Here is a 22,486-nt window from a genome sequence, read left to right on the forward strand (position 1 = left end):
TTTCCCACAATTTCTGTTCCTCATGTTTCAACTGGTTAACAACAGACACTCCTCTTCAATCGAGTGGCTTTACATGGATGGTTTCAGCCATAGGAGGGCTGTGTGGCCACACAGGTAACATACAGTCCCACAGACCTGGCAGGGAATTTCAGGTGTGCTGCAGGAGAGAGATAAACACCGCACCTCTCAGGTGGGCAGTGTTTACAAGCTCCTTTTTCTCACAGCCATGACACTTTGGCCTCGGGGGAAAACAGCTGGTGGGGAATTGCCATTAAGGGCTAAACAGGCAGTGACCGGTCACAGAGGGAGCCCCGTTGCTCCCTCCTCCTCTAAGCCCTGCCGAAGCCTCTCAAGGGCGTGAGGACGCTGAGGGGAGCGGGACGTACCTCACACGGGCGCGCGCGCTCGCCTTTTCCCGCCCGCCGCCGTGCAGGCTGGGTAGCGTGCCGTGGTTACCGTTGCTAGCCGCCGGCCGCCCAGCGCTGTGCCGGGCAGCGATGGTGCAGGAAGCCGTCCGGGTGTACGCGCGGGTGAAGCCACTGGGCAGGCGGCAGCAGGCGGGGGTAGGATGGGGACCGGCTGCGGACCGGCTGCTGCGCTGCTGCGGGGTGCAGCGGGGCGAGCCAGAGGGCGTCCGGTGAGGCCGCCTGAGGGCGGGAAGCGGCGGGCACCGGGCGGGCACCCCCTGCAAGGTGCCCTGCCGCGCCCGCAGGCCTGTGAGAGCTGCGGGGTTTGCCCGGGGCCGGGAGCGGAGGGCCGCAGCCCTGTGCTGCTCTCCGAAGCCTTAGGAAGTTAGTAACACCACGAAGTACAGCAGCTTAGCCTGGAGCTATTGGGGGAGGGGGAGAGGAGCTGCTTTCCTGCCTAGTTGTTACAGAAAGGCTCCAGGGAAAACGTTTGGTGCTGGTCACTGGCGGTTCGGTGCTGTTCCGAACATTGGAGGGGAACGTGTGGCTCCCCGTCTTCAGCTGCCTTTGCAAGAAATAATAAAGATAATGGAAGTGTTCCTCAGAAACCGTGCATTTAGGTCTCCATCGTCTTATCTTTTTAAACCAGCCTGACTCATTCTGTCATAGTTTTTCCTGATAATGTCCTTCCAGGCGTTTTGGAGGGTGTTGCTCCAGGGGCTGTGCTTTGTTTTTAATAACAGCTCAGATAGTAACATGGTTTAGTAAGCGAAGCCTGTGAAATTGACTATGTTTCTGTTTCAAATCTTACTGTAGTGTTCCTGTGGCAACAAACAGGATAACATTAATCTGTGCTTGTTTTCTTTTTTGTATAATAGCTGAAGGAAGTTTTGCTCACATGCTGAGTGAAATCTGTAAGAAGTTTTTCTTTAGGCAGTTACAGGTGCTAAGCTTACACGTGTGTTCTATACTTAAGGGCTATGCTGTTCTGCTGGTAAAATTATTTTAATACATGTCCATGCTTATTAGATTTATTCAGTTGACAATGATGAGGAATCTCTGTCCAGTCTGGAGATTGTCGTGCCACATGATTTAGCAGACGGGTTCGTCAATAATAAAAGGGAGAGCTACAGGTTCAAGTAAGTAAAAGCCTTATCCTTACAGTGATTGATATCGCTATGTGTAAGCCTATTCTTAAAATTAAGGTTTGGTATAATTAGGTTTATTTTTATATAACTCCCTTAACACAAGGAATACTTCAGCATATTATGCTCCTCACTTGAACAAGTTTGATAGCATTTGCTAAAGTTGTGGAGTTTTTGCCTATCCATTGCAAGTAATTATACATTTCTAAGTGTTATCTCAAAGATTGCATCTTCATGTATCAGTTCTTCCATTTTTACAGTTTATTTTGAATTTGCATGTGAAGATTGAATGCAGGACTGTGTGTTCTCTTGTGATATAATGAGTTGGCATAGGCTAGCTAAAGATGTCTCGACGTGAAACACTCTGTTTAGAAACTGTGTTTCAGACATAACCAAAACACGGTAAAGAAAACCAGAGATTGTTGAAAGAAAAAAACCCATGGTTGTAGAACATAAATATTTTTTAGAAACTAAAAGTAAGTACCAGCAATATGAGTCAAATATTTTTATCTTTTAAACAGAAAATTTGGAGGCATACTTTACAATTTTGATGATGAAGAAAGCTAGATGTCTAAACACCTCTAACGACAAGGCTGAGGTTGTCTTTTTCCAAGTGGAATACTTTTTATTTTTTATAATACCAGATCAAGTGAATTTGTTGCTCTATGTTATTCAAAAAGAGATCTCCAGACAAACATCGGCAGCTCAGACTTATGTCATTTTACATTGGCTAAGGAAATACTTTCTGCTTGGGAAGAGAGGAGCTGCCCTCTCTGACTAGATGAATATGTGAAACTAGCTTAGGTGGCAGATGCCAAAGCTAGCTATAATTATTTCTGATATTTTTTTCTGATTTTCTAATTTATTAAAAAGTCTCTAGAGATGGATTTTGAGAATCATGCCTTGTTATCCTTAAGACAATGCAAAAATAATGCTATGGAGTAAGAATTTCCGTTTTCCCCCGTAAAACTCATGCTTTCACGCACTGTCTATCCTGGTCACCTCAAACATTCTTTTTTGTTCTTACTCTTTTATATGGGAATCAAACACAATTTTTTAATGACTTGACTGATAAAGCATTAGCAGATAGAATATATGTGTCTATTTTTTGTGTATTGCTGTGTTCCCTTGTACTCCATGGTGCCTTTCTATAAACCACGTGAATTTCTGTGTGAGAATATGGTTCCAGATAGGACAGACAACACAGCAGGGCACAAGCAGTCCAGGAGGTTTCCAGAGTGTAAGGATGACAACTTTCTAATATAAGATTAAAAAGCTTATATCTGCTGCACCTCATAGTTGTAAACATGGAAAAACTGATCAGGGATATTAAACATCGGGCTTGCTTTGGCTGTGGTGGCCATGAGATAATGAAATTCAGGATACTGAGAGAAGAGAGCAAACCAAAAAGGAAGATCATAACCCTGGTCTTCAGGAGAGCAAGCTCTGGCCTGTTCAGGGACCGGCTTGAAAGAATTCCATGACACAGCCCCGGAGAGAAGTCCAGGAGAACTAGCTGATTTTCAAGGATCACCTCCTCCAAAATCAAGAATCATCAGATTGCCATCCAGATGAACAGGAAATGATGCAAAGGCAGCAGGAGGCCTGCATGGATAAGGAAGCAGCTTCTGACTAAATGCAAAAATAAAAAGGAAGTTTACAAGAGATGGGAGTGGCATTAGGTGTCCCAGGAAGGCTGTCTGAGGTATGGCATCGGGAAAGCCTAGATAAGTGCACAGTGAGGGGTGTTTCAAATGAGCTGAGCTGCTAGGATCAGAGGGTTGTCATCGGGTACAAAGTGCAGCTGGAGGCCAGTCATTAGTGTAGTCAATAGTGGGACCCAGTACTGTTTAGCATTAATGACCTCTGTGATGGGACCAAGTAAAGCTTCAGCAAGTTCACAGATGATATGAAACTGGGAGGGGTGATTGATGCACCAGATAGTTGTGCTGCTATTTAGGGGGACATCAAGAGGTTGGAGAAATGGGCAAATAGGAATTTCATGAAGTTCATCAAAGGGAAATGCCAAGTCCTCCTGCTGGTGTGGAATAACCAGACAGGCTCAGGGCTGACTGAAAGCAGGTTTGCAGCAGGCAAACAGCCTCTGGGCTGCATTAGGAGTTGATCCTTCCCCTCTAGTCACCACCAGTGAGATCACACCTGGAGTTCTGTGTCCAGTTCTGGGCTCCAGTGAAGGGATACAAAGATGATTAAAGGACTGGAGCATCTGATGTGAAGAGAGGCTGAGAGACCTCAGACTGTTTATCCTGGAGAAGGCTCAAGGGGATCTTATCAACGTGTATATAAACACTTTATAAGGAGAAGGCAATAAAGAAGACAGAGCCAGATGCGTGTCAGTGGTCCACAGTGATGGGACAAAGTTAATGGGCACAAACTGAAATGCAGGAAATACTAAAAAAAACCCAAAACTTTTTGTACTGAGGGGTGATCAAATACTGGAACAGGTTTCCCACAGAGGTTGTGGAGCCTCCATGTGTGAAGGTATTCAAAACCTGACTGAACAGACCCCTGCTCTAGCTGACACTCATTTGAGCAGGGGGACTGGAGCAGATGGCCCCTTCCAACCTCAGGTATGCTATGATTCTGTAAGACAACTGAAGATATTTTACATAGGAAATGACAAAACTTAGATTGAATTAAATGTCTCCTTGTGACTTACAGTAACTGTGCAGCAGAATGAAGGAAGTAGTTATGAAATAACGTGAGCCTGGCTGTACTGGTGGGATGCTGTATTTGCTTATAGTGTAATCTATTTATCCAGGTTTCAGTGCGGTGCTAGTTACAAACACTGATTCTCTTGATAGATTTTAAAATACGATTTATTTTTTTCTAAGCCACATCATTTTATCAGAGGATTTTATTGTACAGATCTTGTCAAAGCAGCACTGTGTACAGCCTATTTATGTACAATAGCACAACAGCACGCTGTGGTTAAGACTACAGGGAAAACATTGTACTAAGTTATGTAAGCCTAATGATGTAAACATTGACTATTACAAACAAACAAAACTGTATGAATCAAGTAGTGTTTTAAGATTCTAAGCAATTATTATTTGCTTAATATTTTCAGATTTCAGAAAATTTTTGATCAAGAGGCAAAACAAGATGTGGTTTTTGACAGCATTGCCAAACCAGTAGCAGAATGGTACGTTGTTGATCCTGCAAGTAATTGGGGTAACACAGGGTCAAAAATAGCTTTCATTGTACTACTTGGAGGAGAGCTGGCAAGTGTTTGTCTCATTGCCATAAAAGTGGATTGATGTTTTAATTTTCTAAAGACTGACATGTCTGAATCTAGGAGATATGCAATAAACCCCTGAGAATTTTATGTATGGTAAGCTTCCATTTTTAACTCCTAAAATAACACTGCTACTGTTGCCTTTTTTCTTTCATAGGCATAGAAATCCATGTTTAATTTGTTTTTTATCTATACTATAAGCTCACTTCATTGCCTTAGGAAAGTATTCCCTATATTGTTCCATGAAGGGGTAAACCTAATGAAAATCTTATTCCCCCCCGTTTAGTTTTCATTACGTTAAGGACACTCTTGAATTAATACCTGTGGAGATATTCTCAAATTTTGCTCTTGTTATTTTTGTCTTAATGTGCGAGGCAGATATTTTGGCACTGTTTTTGTTTTTCTCCTCCATATAATAATCAAACAATGCTCATGTTTTAAAGTTTGCAAAGGCAAGCATTTAAGACCGACGTAGAAGCACTCTTCGTTCATTGTGTGGACTGAATGCCACTCTGAACCAGGTGGATTTTCCAATACGCCATTCTCTTTGCTCAGTTTATGCCCACATTGCTGAAGTTAGTACTGGTTTTAGTGGGGGAGAAAATCCTACACTGGAGGAAGTAGAATTTCTTCATACTGTTTGTTTGTTTATCAAACTTACTGCTCAGAATCCAAATTTGTAGCAAGTTGAGAAGTATTACTTTAGCTACCAACTTCTTTCTCATTCGTTGTCTGACCCATCTGTTGATTTAAGCTATGATTCTGCAAGTTATTCTTAGGTCTATCGCACTGTCATGTGTACTGTAGGAAAACAGACATCCTCAGCTGGATACGTAGTCCTTCTCAAACTGTTACTTGGAAGTAAAAATATAGCTAGCTCTTCAGAATTTTTTCTTGATTATTTTTCCCCCTCTATTTTCTTCTTAAAAGTCCCACATAAAGCAGGACAATAATTGACAGTGAAATTGAAGACCAGGTGAATTTGAAATTTCACTAGAATAAGTTAAATATAAATTTTTTGTTATATTCTTCTTTCACTCAGAAGGGATTTCTTTGCTTGTCTGACTTTATAACATATAACTTCAGGTTAATTCATTTACTTAACTTTAAATATTTCTGGGTTTAATGGTAACTGCAGAAAAAGTTCTTTATCTTATTTGTGCTTGGAAAGAGAAGGGTTAAAAGTCTCATTGTTACGTACTATGGATTGAACTATCCTCAACAAGAACTTGGAGCATCAAAGCTAACTAGCAACAGACTGACTGATATTTTTCTTTTCCTTTGGAGTGTTTTGCTAGAATACAGAAATTTTTTGAGTTGGATAATTCACCTATACAGTGCTATAGTGAACAGGAATTTATATTGTTTTCCTTTACTTCAGTGCTGGCTGATAAAAATAACTAAAAAAACTTAAGTCTATGTCATGAAGCAAATCAATTTATAAAAATCTTTTAAGTGCTTGAAAGTACTGAAATGCTGTTAAATTCAGTGGTGTTTAGGCATACAGTTATCTCCAAACAGCTGAGTCCTTAATGTTAAAATCAATTTATAAAATCATTCTTAACTGAATCAAGACTATTTTGACTCTGAGTGTTTGTGTTAAATGTCAATTAGAATATAAGCTTTGTGTTGTTACTGATAATACTGAAGGATAATTTTGCTTGTGTTTTTATATCAGAGTAGGCAATACCTGAAGTATGTTCCTGTGTCTCATCCTCTTCCTTGATTTTTATGTTTTCTTAGGTAAAACATGTATTTCAAAATTCTTCATAGTCATGAGGTTCCTTGGCTAAAGGAGTCCTGAACTGTACCTGAAACGTATTTCATTCTATAGTTAATGACTCAGTTTTCCTTTCCATTGTGGGAATTAGGGAATAAGAATTGCCCTGTTACTCTGGAAGACGACAGTTTTTCCTAGCAAAGTGTTCTTTTGTTTCTTTTTAAGTCAACGTTCTATTGCAGGGGAAAACTTGAAAATGTACTCAGTTCTGTTGTTGGAGTCACTTTACTAAGGGAATGGTTTTTGTCTGTGTATTGCCAGGGGAAGGAAAGTAGCAGCAAAGTATCAATGAAATAGTTCAGTAACATTTTGAGGCTCTTTGCCATGCATACTTACAGTCATGACAAAATTCAGTTACAAACTTGAATGCTCAGAAGAAAAATCTTGGACATTGTTTAAACTAAAAACAACAATGCAATGTCGTTTTAAAACTAAAAACAACAATGCAATGTTCAGGATTCTAAAATCTTTCCAGTTTTTTCTTGGATGGGTGGGAATTGGAGGCAACTTTTTGGTTGTTGGTTTTTTTTTTTCTTTTTAAGTGTGCTTTCTTTGATGTTGGGCCACTACTTTTTCCCTCTTTAAGTCCAGTTAAATTGTAATCTTGCCTGTGGTTTCAGAGGCACCAGACTTTAATTTTCTTCTTCAGTCGGAAGTGCCAGCCTCTGCAAAACATTATAACCATGTGATTTGCTTTTTTTATTACGTTTTGTTTATGCTTAAGCCATCTCTTACATGGTTTCTTTTTGTCATTTCTTTGTGCTTTATGCTTTTCCTTTTAAATATATATTCTTGTGTTTTTTTTCTGTGCAAAGCCAACTTGATCTTTAAGAAGCAACACTAAACTAACTCTATCAAAAATTACAGAAAATAAATAACATCCATCTCTTACAGTTTGTTAACAATTAAGCATTGTTTTAGTCTAACAACAGAACAAGGTTACTCTTATAATGCTTCAAATATTAGTGTTATGATGATGAATGCAATTAGAAATTAAGAGTAGAAAATGTTAGTGTTTTGGATGAGTTTTGTTTTCAATTCTGATATGGCCAGTGTTTTGTCTTGATCTATGAAAATGTAATACTGAAAATATTTTATCTTCAGAAGTATCATGCAAATAAGAAACAGCTCAGCTGTTTATAAACCTAATGGCAATGACTTAACATTTTTTTTGAAAGATCTCGTAGTCTTCACGTTAGTACTCTTACTGCTGCAGATTTTAGTTTCTTCTGGTGTGCTGTGTTTATCCTAAGAATTAACATCTGTAATACAGAAAGTACTTCACTCTTTTCTGTTTTTTTTTTTCTGCTGCTTATTCTTACAGAAAATGTGGTCAAAATATTTGTATGAACAATTATCCATTCAGACCTGGTTATGTTTGTGACAGTGTGGGAAGTAGTGGCTTGGCTCACCTGCAGGCAACCTCACATCACAGCTGCATTATTACTAATGTGGTGATTTGGGCACAATTTTGTGACTTGGGCACAAAAGACCTGTGGAATCTATATATAGTAAAAGGACACATTTTTTTTGGATGTCAGCCTTAAACAACTGTAGCTTAAAATTTACCCTAAATTGAGAAATTAGAGCAGTAATGCTAGCAGTTATTCCTGGAAGTGAGTACAATTATGACATAATAAAAAGTGAGAGCTTCATTAATGTTTCATTTTAAATTACTGTTAGTACTTCATATTTATTTTGACTTAGATTGCACAGTTTAGAGTTGTTCAAGAAGGCTGCTTATTATAGGTTACAGTTTGATAGCTTTGGTTCAGAGTACCTTTGTGTCACCTTCTGCACTGCTTCTGGTGAAATTCTAAATATATTTACAGTTTTTAGTTAAAATAAGAAATTGTGTTACAACTTATTCTTTTTAGGAAAGCCCTTTTGAAATTTCTAAGGAAACCTGCTTGCACTAAGCTCTCAAGGAAAAGTTACATGCAATTTGGAAATTGGTGGTGTTTTTTGAAAGATGAGGCATTTTGAGATTAGATTTGTTTCATAAATCTGGCAAAGGCATAACAAAAAAATGTCATACTGAGATGATTTATTTTATTTAACATAAACTTTAATCTGAGCTCCAAATGATAGAAGATACCTAAATACTGAGTCTCTGTAAAGACAAATCTTTCCTGAAAACTTGTCTTCCAGATCCTGCAAATGACGTTTTTCCTTCTTTTAGTCTTAAATATCATGTCTGAGGGCTGTTTTTTCTAGGATTGTGTTGATTATTTTTATTTTTAATAAAATAACTGTGAATTGAGGTTTTCAGAGATAGAAAGAAGGAAAGTAAGGGACATGGGTAAAATATTTCAGATTAACAAGAACTGAGATGAGGAGAGGGCTGACTGTTTCCCATGATCAAAGATACTGGTGTGTTTTCTCCTTTTTTCATTAGTCTGGTATTTTAACAGTTATTGAATATTTGTTCTAACCACACGCATTTGTTACCATCATTTTAAATGATGGTGTCAGAACTCAAGTCAAAATAATAATATGAAGCTGAAATAATCTAACAAAGTCTAAGTAATTAATTTTTAAAGCTGAAATCTGTTTCTTGTTTCCAGGTTTTTCTCTTATCTACATATACACACAGAATTTAGTCCTTACTTAATAACGTCTCTTTTCTAGAAATGTTTTATTTATGCTTATTATAAACTTCATAAAACCACTTACTTTGAACTTTTTCATTTTAAAACAAAACAATATTAAAAATTACATATGTCTTCAATGTATCTACTTAAATGATCTTTAATCCTTTTGAAGATTGGGAACTATGTCTTGCAATAGGAATTCAGTGTCAGAACAAGCGAATCTTTCTGCCTAGACTTTATACTCATCGTTGCTGTGATGGCTTTGGTGTTCAGGATAAGTTTCATTTACCAATTGCTGGAACAAGATTTCCACATTGTCTGTAATACCTGCCAATGTAAAAAACTTGAAAATAAGGTTCTATTTCTTTGTCCTTTTCATAATGAAGTTTGGAGTAACACAAAAGGAATCAGAGCACTCTGACTTCCCTGAGAGAGACTGTCATTGGTGGTTATAAAACTGATGCATTGAGACCAGTCCGAAGCAGAGCAGGATTTGTAGCAGTTTGTAGCATGTTTTCAGGGATTGTTAAGGACTATTTACTTTTTCTTTCTCTTGCTGATGATTCTATGTGAATTATGCCTACTGCCAACAAATTAGGATAATTAGGTCAGAGGAATCTCTGCAGGTCATCCTGTCCAATCTCCTGAGCAAAGCAGGTCTAGCTTCAAGATCAGGTTGCTCAGGCCCTTGTCCAGTAGAGATCTGAAAATATCCAAAGGTGGGGATCCCGCAACACATCTGGGCACCTGTTTCAGGGCTTAACTACTCTCATCATGAAGAACATTTTCCTTGTACCCTCTTGGAATTTCCCTTCTTGCAACTTATGTCCACTGCCTCTTGTCCTACCACTGTAAGCTTCTGCGAAGAGTTTGAGTCCATCTCTGTAACGATCCATTGCATAATGGCAGGTGGTAATTAGGTACATGCATAGCTTTCCCTTCTCCACGTTCACAGAAAACACCTCCCTTGGCTTCTCTTTGTGTGTAACGTGCTGCAGTCCAAACCAGCTTGGTTCTGTTAGGCTCACTCCAGTTTCTCTGTAGCATGCTGCTTCTGCTGGGGATTTCAAAACTGGATACAGAACTCAAAGGGGAGAGTTTGTTTTTTGTTGATTTTTTTTTTTTTTTTTTTTTTTTGCCAATTCTGATGGTAACTTCTGCTTGTTCTGTTTGACTCAGCAAAACTGGTGTAGCAGCAGAGGAAGCGGAATTCTTCATTACAAGTAGGCACAAGCCTCCCTGAAGTCATGTTAACGATGAACACAGAAGCAAAAGAAAATTTCGGTGTCCTTAAACTTTAAATAGAACAAATGATCTTCACTGGAAATTAAAACAAAATGTAGCCAGAAAAACCAACCACAAAACAACCTCAGTCTGCTTCCAACCTCTGTCTACTGTCACTGGGCTTTATACCACATTTATATTGTCTCAGATACTCAAGGACGAGGTACTGAATGATATTTTAAACTGTAGTAACTAACCATAAATTGTCTAGCTCTCAGTTGAGGAATTTCTCACTTGAGGAATGTTAAGCAGTTGTAAACATAATGTTATCTATCAATTAAAAAGGAATTGCTTGCATGAGTTATGCTTCTGTATCACACTCTATATTTAGGAATTAGACATCTTTCAGGCATGAGGCAAGTCAGCTGAGTGACTGAAAAATGCCAGCACATAACTCTGTAACAGTCATTTATTTAAATAGGAATCTAAAATGATTTTTAAAGAAAAAGTTAATTTCTCACTATGCACACTTTTAAATTGCCACTAATTATGAATAAATTAGAAAGTGCAAGTTAACTGGTAATTAAGTAAGAAAATTTGAGGGGGAAAAAACACATGGCATTGCTCTCCTTTAACTACATTCATATGTGAGTCCATACTAGAAATAATTGTCCTATGCCTGATAATTTATACAAAGTTGTAGTGACACCTTTTGCTTAGCAAGTTTGTGAGGGAAGAGGCAGGGTCTTTCTAATGTAACCAAAACACCAGTAACCCACCAAAGCCCTGAGCCTAGTCCTGTTCTACCCCAGTTATGTTAGAGAGTCTAATAAAAGATGCTACCTCTCTCTAAATAGCTGGTTTTACTTCTACTTTTAGACCATCATAGTTGCAGCTATACTGTTAACAGCATTTATTTATTCTTCATCAGTGTTACTGGCTAAGTCTTTACATGTAATGACAATTTCATATTAACAGGTTTTTGTCTCTGGACTGTGAGGATCTTTTTTATGACTGTCTTACAACTGGTAAGGGAATTTTTGAAATATTGAACCCTTGCTATTTTAATCAAGCATTTAATTTTTTTTCCATCAGTTTCTCAAAGTCTAAAGGGCAGAAGAGAAAGCATGTTAGAATTCATTTTTTATAAAGCCAAAACTTATTTTCCTGAACAAACATCATTACATAAGCTTATATACTTATTACATGACAGTATTTGGGTTATTAAACAGTTTTAAGGTTGTACTGAAAGTGGAATAATCGAGAAACATTTACTTCAGCTTGCAGCTTGCCTTATTATGTCTCTTCTCTGAAACAAGAGAAGTATTAGGAGTATTCCAAGTTAATCAGAAAAAAATGATTTTTAGAATGTATGTTGGGAGTTCATAAAGTATTAGAAGTACTTTAGAAGTACTTTTGATACATGCAGGCATGTTTAAAAACTATAGTGTGTTTAAGCATTTACACCAGCAAAAAATCTGCATCAAATTGTCCCAAACTTTGGATCCCACCTAAAACTCAGTGAAATTATTTTAAAGGTGGTCATTGACTTAAATAGGCTTTGGTTCATGGTCTTAGTTAATGGGACTTTGCAAGTGGAGAACTCTCAGTTTGTTTTCTAAACCTCTGGTGGGTTAGTTTTTGCTTTTTTTTTTTTTTTTAATATTCTGAACAGGAAAATACTGAAAGTATTGCAATTTCTGTCTCAAAGATTGTCATTTGGGAGATTTCTTGGTAGTCTGTGCCATAGCTTGGAGGTAAAACTTGAACATTTTTGGTTTATCCCAACACATCATGATAAATTATGTTGCTGTCACAATATATGGTTAAATCTATATAGCAGTGTGATCAAGTTAATCTCCTTAGTTGTGTGCTCAAACTATTTGTTGCTTGGAAAAGGTATACTTTCAATTCTATGCAATCTAGAGGACATGGTCTATATTTTCTTTGTGTTTAAAAAATGTTGTTCTTTAGGTTTGTAAGGTCAAGTACAAGCTGTTGTATTTCTAAAAACCAGCAATATTTTTTGAGTGCTTAAGCAGAAAAGAAGCATTCAGTTCTTTGAGTAAAATGTGAGAACAGATCTAACCTTTTTCGATGTTAAAATCTTCTTGAATTTGGCATATAATTAGATTAGAATTTATACTGCAGAATAAAAGGATAAAGAGGATTTAGGACTGTAATAAAATGATACTTATTAATGGATTGGGCTTGTTTGCCTGCAATTAATGTTGTTATTTCATTAAAACTGATATTAGCTATTGTTAAAATTTTCTTGTTGGTTTATGACTATTTCCTTCTTCTTTTCTCTGTGTGTATTTTCGTCCTCTGCCTTATTCCACTAAGGGAAACCTTTGTTGTATAATTTCAGGTTGTTTAATGATACAAACTTTACTAAACAGACCTGCTTATTACATAAACACTTGTGAATGTATTCAGAATACTTAGCAGGTAACCATGATGTTTTCTCACCAATATCTTGCTTTGAATTGACTTTTCTTACAGTGATTAAAAGCAACAAGACTAAAATTTATCATCCAACACACCTTTAATTACAGCAAACATATGTAAATATAGCCACAAGGGTTTGCATGGTTCAATTTCAAATTAATATATCCAGCCAACATTACATTTTTTTTATGTACAGCTTTGTGATATGTGAGTCTTCATATGGTTTGATGAGATGTATTTTTACAGAAACACAAAAATACACAATTTAAAAATATGTATTGACGCAATTATTAATTATGCTACAAAATCTGGGAAATCCTAATATTGTGGCATAATAAGTTAAATCTAAAATATTAAGATTTGATTTGTTATGTTCAGAGGTTCAGGCCAATGACACTTGTCCATATTCAATGAATCTTGTTCACAGGTACAAAGTCCAACAACTCGGATTTACTGCTCATGCACATGACAACTCAGGTTTTTCCTCTACACATTTAAGTTGGTCCGTATTTTCCAGATAGGAACATGGCATACCTGGTTGTAAAGTAATAGAAGCAAAGCTGAAACAACAAATTATTTGTTGGAAACTGACTTTTTGTATATATTTTTCTGTATTTCTTTGGTTTAAAGCTAGCCTTTAAAATTTTTGTAGGTAAAATTGATATGCATTTTACTATGTAAAGATTGCTTTATGTGGCTTGTGATGAATATTACTTTCTCTTCTTTTTATAAAAGCTAAGCCTGTCACAATATATTATAGATATATGCCTGCATGTTATAGTGTGTAAGGAAAATGAAGTCTCTGAATTTCCTAATGCTGTGAAACAAATGTACAAATGCAGACAAGTTTTAGTCATATTTTAAAACCTTATTTTTCTCTGTAGTAGACTTGACTGAGCTTGGTATTATTAAAAAAAAAAAGCGGCCTTCCAGGAACTCTGACAATCATAATAGGAGTAACTTTGCTAAAATATACTGGAGACAGATTTCTTCAGCAACATTTTAGCTAATCTGTTTGGAAGTAGTCCGTGAACTTCTGAACAGGGAGCTATACAACATTGCATAAGTTCATGAAAAATCGTTTCAGCAAAGCTTCTCCTTGGATTATGTCTTTGATGTGTTTTGTTTGAAGCAGTAAAGAGAAAATTTGTTCAACAAAGTGTTTCCTTAAGCATGCCAAAACTCAGCTTCCTGGGAGAAAAAAAAAATAAATGCGAGCTTCTGGATATTCTGATAACACTGATGATGGAACATGACTGAAAATATCCCTGTAGCGTATGATTTTTATGTATGTGTATTTTAAAGTCTTTACAAGACTGCCGTCAATAACCATGTCAGCCTGTGTACTTTCAAATGCTAAGTTTAACAAAGGTTTGGGATTTTAGTTCGGAGAATCTGAAGAGCAAAGATGCAGATTTTGGCTGGGTGAACTGCAATCTTGCAAAGTAGATTTTGCAGAACAGGCAGAAAAGACATGCTGATTCTCTACCACATTTCCCAGTAGAGAATCAGTTCCACTACTGTTGGGGACAGCTTTAACTTGCAAACTTAATTTGCATCTTCAAGGATTGTTTCGCTGGATGCTGTTTAGAAAATACACTCTTTTTGTCATCTTCTAATTGGTATTTTCAACTTTTTTAGGTACCTATTGCAATTACTTTTTTGTGATGAAAGGGCGAATGCACAGATTTTCTACTCACTATACTAACTCATAGCATCTGAGAGATGCTTCATGTTGACAAGGGTAATTCTGCAGTGTAGATTACTGTTTTTTTTAAATAGCAGTTTGTGAATGGCTAAAGGCTTATGAAGCTTTCTATGTTTTTAGTCTCCTAAAGAGATTGTGCATCTTAGGTTGAAAACAGTAAGTACGTACCTTAAACTTCCTGAGTATTTAGTAAATAGATATTGGTTTGATTTATTGATTAGGTGCTCGTCACTGGTCCACCTACATATACTGTTACTGTTTCAGTGTAAAATGCCTTGGGACAATGAACTAAAATTACATTGATTAAGTTTGGTATTTATTTTTGACTTGAAAATCCTAAAACTGGAAAAAGAGCAAAGTATGCATAGCAAGTATTTGCTATGATAAGAGTTTCTCCACAAGCCTTGCTGCTAAAAAATCCTGTATTCCCATTGATTCCAAGAGAATTTCCTAAAAAAGAAGTGTGAATTAGTAACATCAGGCATGGATTTTATGACACAATCCATGTAGACTTTATCACATACAGACCTTCAAAACTGATATTGACTAATATTCAGAATATTATATCCAGACTGATGGTTACACATCTTCAGTTTTGAAATTTGTCTTTCATAAGCATATATGTGTACACATATAAGCTCTAGTTCTGTTGCGTTTAATTCTTTGTGAACAAGCTGATACAGTAGGGACTTTTCTTTTTTGGTGTGTCTTCTGATTTACTCTTTTCAGGAGGTAAGATCATAGTCTTCAGCTTGCTTCTAAGCCAAAGGAGCTCCATCAGTCCTGCTTGAACTCCTAGTCCCTCATCTCTTATAAAGGTGGTTTTCTTAGAAAGGGAATTTATTCTCCATCCTGTCTTCATGGGGTTGCGCTTCACTCTTTGAAGGCTTTGCCACCAGTTTCGCTGGTGTTATTGGTGGTCCTCTTCCCTTACAGGCTTCCTTAGCATCTCAAGCAGGCTTTTCTTAAATAGGCTTGGTTGTTAGTTTTAATACACTCTGAATGAAATGAATGCTGTAAATATGGAAAGGATGCAAATTATATATGCATGTATGTATAATTATATATAAAAAAGATTGACTGGATTTTAAAGTGGAATTCAACTGTGGAATCATGACTAGCACTTTCATAATGCATCTATGCAATGCAATGTTAATATTACCTGTAATTACAATGGACTGTGGGAATACATTATTGCCACTTATATGTTCACATTTTCTGAACTTTCAGTGTTTTCTGGAAAACCGTTCAGAGCTGTGCTGATGCACTACAATACATTTAAGAAATATATGAGTAAAATAACACAAAGAAAATGCACTGACTGTTGTAGCTGTTTTGACAGCATAATGTCTGTCACATGTGATGATCCTAATCAACAGCTTTCTGTGAAGTACAGGGACCTCAAGTTAATAGTTTGCAGCCACACCTTTACCCCTTTTTTAGACACATTGCAAAACATACTTTTCTGCAGGAGCCACGTCACAGTAGCTGAAAATATATACCTTCAACCACTTTAAAGAAGAGAAGGAGTAAGAAAACTTAACAACCCGAAATGCCAGATCTGGATCAGCCAAAGAGCAGGGATGTAAAAACAGAAGAGTAACTGTGGTGGGTCAGGCAAAAGTTCCAGCTAGCCCAGTATGCTATCTCTGACGGGGACTAACAGGCAGTGTTTAGGGGAAAACAAAACAGCGCATGCATGTAAAGTGACTTCCCCCAAGTGTTATGTTGACCTCTAGGTGTTCATAGTTTAGAGACTTTCTAATTTCTCTGTGTTTAGTAGTCCTGAGAGAATTTTTTTCACTAATTAGTGCAATCTCTACTGAAGCCTGTGTGAACTGTTAGCATCCAAAATATCCCACTGCAAGGAGTTTCACAGTTTAACTACCTTTTGCATGAAGAATTATTTCCCTTCACTTGTTTCGAATCTGCCATTTCTGAGCTTCTTTTGTTACCCCCTACATTCTGACAATGTGTTACTGGCTTCAGCTTCCACGTACTGTGACAGTGGGCACTAGAAATTCCTAAGATAGATGAATGAGGTGTTTTACAATAGTAATTGTTTTGATTTTTAACATCTGGAATCTAAAATCTATATATACTCTGTCTTTGGGCATTTTGATCTTTAGAAACAGATGTTCAGTGTAGTTGCTTTCAATGTATTTCTGGTTTTGTCTCTGACATCCTACTATAATGGATTAAAATAAGCAACTTGGCAACTACTCAGGCCTTTAAATAAACTTTAAGAACCATTGCATCTCTTTTGGCACCAGACCAGCAGCTATCTATATGTGGTTCTTTTCCTCTTATGCAAGGGTTGTTTGCCCCCTTTTTACTTTTTAAAATCTTAGCTTATTTATCACTTTATTCTTGTGCATTTTTTTTATTGAAAATTCTAGCTTTTCTTTAGCAAAATTAGTAGGTCTTCAAGCATAGTAAATCAAGTACAAAGTAGATATTGCTTTTTAAAGTTTTATCAAAAAAATAAATCTTTCGTGATTACTTATTTGTTTTCAAATACTCTTGCTTTATATTTTGTCAGGAGATGTTGGAATTATAGTAGAACAATTCTGAGATGGATGAATCTAGGACACTTTTTTTTTTAAATTGACAGCTGGTGAAAAGAAAATGAAAAACTTAAGTCTAATCTGATTTCTTAATCATATATTCTGTCAAATATAGACTCCTATGAATTCTGGTTTGATTAGCCATCTAAATATTAGTAACTGATTTCATCGCTACTTAGTTTCTGATTTTAATAATTTTTGATGGTTTTATACAGTGTTTGTTTGCTTTTACAGACAAGTGAAAATTCAAAATAATTGTCCTCCATCATTTTTACCTCATTGTTTAGAGTCAGTCAGTGTGAAGTGTAAAACCTCAGAGCACTGAAAATATTTTTCAAGTTAAGGGCATTTAACAATAATTAACAAGAAATGGAATTAGAAATGTGGAAATAGATTTTTAGTATTTTTGTCTTTTGAGACAGAGCTGTACAAGGGAAATGCATGATAGTGAACTATGAGTATCAATAGAAATTCTAAATGTTGGATAACTGAAATTTTACTTTTAATATCAAGGAGGAAATGAAACATTGGCTGATATCTGAAATGTAAATACAATCAAAGGGGACTTAACTGAGAAAGATATCACACTGTCATCATAAACAGTGCAAGAAATTTTGCCATATATTAATAAGAAAAAAGATGCTATATTTGTATGTAAAAGTTGCTCCTTCAAATTTTACTGACTATGGAATCTAGATTACCATAATTTAGGGCACTGCTTTTTGTCCATTGCATTAATAGCCCTCTCTTTTAGAACAAAATCAGGACCAAAAATCTGTTAAGTCACAACTTGAAAATTCTGTTTAGTTAGCCATGGCTGCTGAGCTGTATGTCAGCTGCAGCTAAGTCCCACATTTCCTCCACGGTGTATAGCTATACCACTGTCATTAAGCTTATTTACTGTTTGGTGGAAATCATGTGGAAGTTAACAATGAGGTTGCGATGAATTAGAGAAAGATATTTGAACTGGAGTTTTGTTAAGCACTTCTGCAAGTAGAAAAGGTGAGGAAAAAAAAAAAGATTATTGTGTCTAAATATCATTTCAAGCTATGCCATTGCATCGCTACTATTGCTGTTCCACAGAAGCTTCTTGTACAGGCACAGTTCCAACAGGAAAGTTTGCTTTTACCAGTGTGGTTTTGTGTGTTATCATAGTAAATAAAGATTTTACTACACTGATACAAGCACAGATTCTCCTGCATATCGTAATCCAAGCTAGCAGTAGTCTGCTAGTTTAGTGTAGTAGTATTCTCAGAAAGAAAAAAACACCGCTGATATAACTGTATCCTTACATGAGTTTTCTGTTTGCAAGTAATGAAGTCTCATGAAATATTTCCAGGTTCTTTAGCTGTAATGTATCAATGGTCACAATTCCTGACATCTACAGTCTTTTTACAGACTAAATACCATCCTAGCAAAAAGTTATCAGCCAAAGAAAAAAAAAACATACAAAGGCAGTGTAGATAGTAATAAATATGATCAACTAATGACGACATTGAACAATGGGGCAAGTCAAGGCATCAAAAAGCCCTTCAGTTCTAGACAGCTTAAATTCCATTGAATCTAGAGCACATATCTTGAAGTTCATTCTTGTATTACTGAAGACAGCTTCTATGTAATTAGGAATTACTGTTAACTATATTTTGGTTCTATCTTCTCATTTTTTTTTATTCCGTAGTGTTTTGGCAGGATACAATGGTACTGTCTTTGCATATGGCCAGACAGGCAGTGGCAAAACTTTTACCATCACAGGAGGAGCAGAACGTTACAGTGATCGAGGCATCATTCCCAGGACTCTGTCTTTTGTTTTTGATCAGTTGCGGAAGGTATGGGACGTTGTTTTCTATTTTGTGTTTCCTTTTTCAGACTGGATTTTGGATCAAAAGCTCTATTTAGTTATGCTTACAGGGATATTTCTGTCTACCTGCTTCAAAATCTTTGTTTTGTATGTTTCCTTTCTTGGTGCGTCTTAAAGCATCTCTTCTTGTTGCTTTATCTTTCCACCTGCCTTTCTTTTCATACCTTTCACTTGTTCCATTTCTTTTATCTACAACAGTGCTTTGGAAAGTGCTGACACAGTGAAGAGTCATCTGCTTCCTAACCCTAAGTAAGATGGAACAAGAGAAAGTGAATTCGGAGACAGAAAATACAAGACTTTTGAAGCTCTTACTTGTGCTGAGGCAGTGCAATTTGAAAAGAAGGAAAAAAACCTTTTTGCCCAAAATGAGAAACAAATCAGGCCCTTTGTTTTAATAATTTATTGGTTAGAAATTCTATTTCCACAGCTTCCTGTTTGAACAGTTCCTTACTATGTTTTTTCCATCCATCCGTAGTGTGTCTTTTTAAATGGTGTACCTTGAAATAGTGAACTTTCAGTATCAATAAAAAACCCCATGGGAACTAACTAGTCTATGAAAATGAAAATTTCCTATCTCAAAGTATTTTGCAAAACAACTCTAGTGGATTGGATTATTAAACTGCTACTGTGATACTGCTGAAAAGTAGTGACTAATATTTTTTTATTATTACTATTTTGGAAATCATAGCCCATTATTTTGAGGTTTATGTTGTTTGGATTTGGCTTTGGGGAAGGAGAAAATTCTGTCTGCAAAACCTAGTTGTGTTAAGTTACATTTGGCAATGTATTATACAAAAAATGAGAAATACAGGAAACAGCCAACATCATATACAGTGATTAAATGTTACAATAAAGGGAGTGGAAAGCAGTATGTCACTGATGTTTCTAAAAGTAGATCTTTGTTTTGTTGTTGTTCCTTAGTGTTGTTTGGGTTTTTTTAAGCATAGTCTTTCTATCCATGAGAGTTTACCTCTTTATACCATTCTTTTTGTGCTGTAGAAGAGAAAAAATGGCATGTTGCATGGTTCCCGAAGCAGGCTGCCATGTTCTAAGTTTATAAAGAGTTTTCCAGATATAAGGAACCGATAAAATATCCCCAAACTAAACTCATTGGCATGGTGGGGTTTTGGTTTTTTTGGATGGGTGTGTGAGTATGTTTTTTGGGGGGTGGGGGGGGTGGGGTGTGGTTTTTCCTTTTTCTTCTTGAGATGTTATACTTGCGGTAACAGAAAACGTAAAAGTATCATGAATTGACAATGTAACTCATACCCAGGAAAAGAAAAAGAGAGTGAGGAAGCAACATAAAAGTTGTAGTGATGAATTTTTTATTCAGAGGAATTTGTCCTCTGATCTAGCTCTGACATCTCTTTACAGCTCTTCCTTTTTTCTGTTGTGTTTTTTTTTTCTTTCTTTCTTATCCAGGATAGCAGTAAGGTGTATACAACTCATGTTTCCTACTTAGAAATCTACAATGAATGTGGTTATGATCTGCTGGACCCAAGACATGAGGCCTCCAGACTGGAAGATTTGCCGTAAGTAACGAAACTACAGAGAATCATCAAAAAACAACAGAAATAATTTTTGTGTGTCCTGTTGCATTTTTGGGGGTCTTTTTTGAAACTGTGCTATTGAACTCAGTGTTAATTAACTCAAAGTACTTTATTTTCTCAATTTTAATGACACTGTCTAAATTGTATTTTTATGTATGGAGGATAGGGAAACTAAATGGGAGTAACTGAAGGTAAAAGTGTTAAAAACGGATACTGATATTATGCAGAAGAGATCTATTGCAGCTACTGAAAACTGAAGGTATACTTTTTTTCTCATGACAGCCTTCTCTTTATGTGGTATGCACATGTGTGTGTGTGGCAGAGACGCATTTAACAGGCACTATTTCCTCGCAATAGTAGGGAGAAAAACTCCTTGCTTCTACATGGACCTATTCCTTCCAGGACAGTTATTTTTCTAGGATAAGCAATAATGAAATAAAGTAAGTAACAGATAGAAAAGGCCACAAGGAACTCCAAAGGGCAATGTATTTACTTCAAAATAAATGATTGTTATAATATTTTTCATTGATAAGACAATAGCACCTACTAATACATGGAGAAGGGTTGTAAAGTTTTGTAAATCATGAACACATAAGCTTGGTGCAGTTAAAGTTCTTATGTATAGAAAATTCAAATCCTAGTTTCTATGTTTCTTCTGAAAAAATAGTTCATAGTATGTGTTATTCTTAAAACAGTAAATATGTATAAATGAGTTATTGACCAGATTTACAAATGCCCTGGAATAATGCTGGGAACCACTTTCCCACTCAACCCACTTTCTCACTCAACATGATGGTGACTGAAACATGTAAGTAGCAGTTAAATCACTGCTGATACAAGAGCAGGAAATGTGCTGAAAACTGCCAATGGAGCAATAACAGAAAATCAATAGAATTTTATATTAAAATTTCTAATTATGTTATTAACATATTAAACCTATTTTATTTATTTTAAAAAAATCTTCCAAGTTGTCTTAAAATATAGCTTTAGTTTTCTACACCATATGTAGTATCTAGGATGTATATCTACAAAAAATATTCAAGATTTTCTTTAGAAAAGCTGGTCTAGACATAAGGAGGGCAGCAGACAAACTCAGAGTATGAGACTGGGCTGAATACTGGTCTCATTGCTTTGCTTTCTTCATCTATAAAATGGAGCTAAATTTTATCACTTTATGACATTGCTGTAATAAGGACTATATTTACTGATGTCTTTCATGGTAAGGTTTAGGAATTTAATTTTGTTTATTATCTGCTTCCTGTGCTATACAGAGAGAAATTTTAAATCAGAGACTAATGTGAATAGTTTAATTTTTGTGCCCATTTCTACAGGTGCAATTTTTTTTGCTGTGTGTAAAAAGAGGCTAATGTTATGCTTTTATTCAGCTTATTAAAGTTAGTGCTATTAAGTTATTTAAATTTATTAAATTATTAATTTCATTTATTAAGCTATTTGCAATATTTTATTTTAACTCATTCCATTTATTCATTTTATTAAATTGAATTACTCAATTGAACTAAACTGAATTTGATTAATTTAAATGCAACTTTAAAACAGTTATTTGGTGGTCATATGCCCTGAAAACTACGTCACTTTTTAAAACTAGGTTCTGAATAATTACTGATAATCATGCATTTAAAATCTTGAAATTATTTTATATATGGTGATTCAATTAATCTAAAGAGCAACTCCTTGTTATGTATTAGTCTATTTTAAAAAAGTAAAAGTTGAGAGATAATTTGGTTGTCAATTAAGGATAAAGCACACTGGGATAATCATAATTACCTGTAAACTTACATAGTGTATACTATTGCAGAGTGGGTTTTAGTGAGACAATAAATTTTTCTTTGCAGAGTAACTAATCTTAAGTGCTTAATGGTTTTACTATACATGGTCATTATTGTTTCCAGTACATTGTCAGAAAAATATGTACTGTACACTTA

General features: G+C 35.9%; 1 protein-coding gene across 1 annotated transcript in view; it reads left to right on the plus strand.

The window, feature by feature from the left end:
* Positions 1-497: 497 nt before the first annotated feature.
* KIF6 (kinesin family member 6) overlaps positions 498-22,486 on the plus strand; it is a 158,356-nt gene continuing 136,367 nt past the window's right edge. Inside the window, 5 exon segments of the mRNA XM_056357424.1 lie at positions 498-563; positions 1,437-1,546; positions 4,644-4,718; positions 18,814-18,961; positions 20,416-20,525. Coding sequence (XP_056213399.1) covers positions 498-563; positions 1,437-1,546; positions 4,644-4,718; positions 18,814-18,961; positions 20,416-20,525 — 509 coding nt within the window.

This window comes from Falco biarmicus, chromosome 12, assembly GCF_023638135.1.
Source record: "Falco biarmicus isolate bFalBia1 chromosome 12, bFalBia1.pri, whole genome shotgun sequence".
NCBI classification, from domain to species: domain Eukaryota; kingdom Metazoa; phylum Chordata; class Aves; order Falconiformes; family Falconidae; genus Falco; species Falco biarmicus.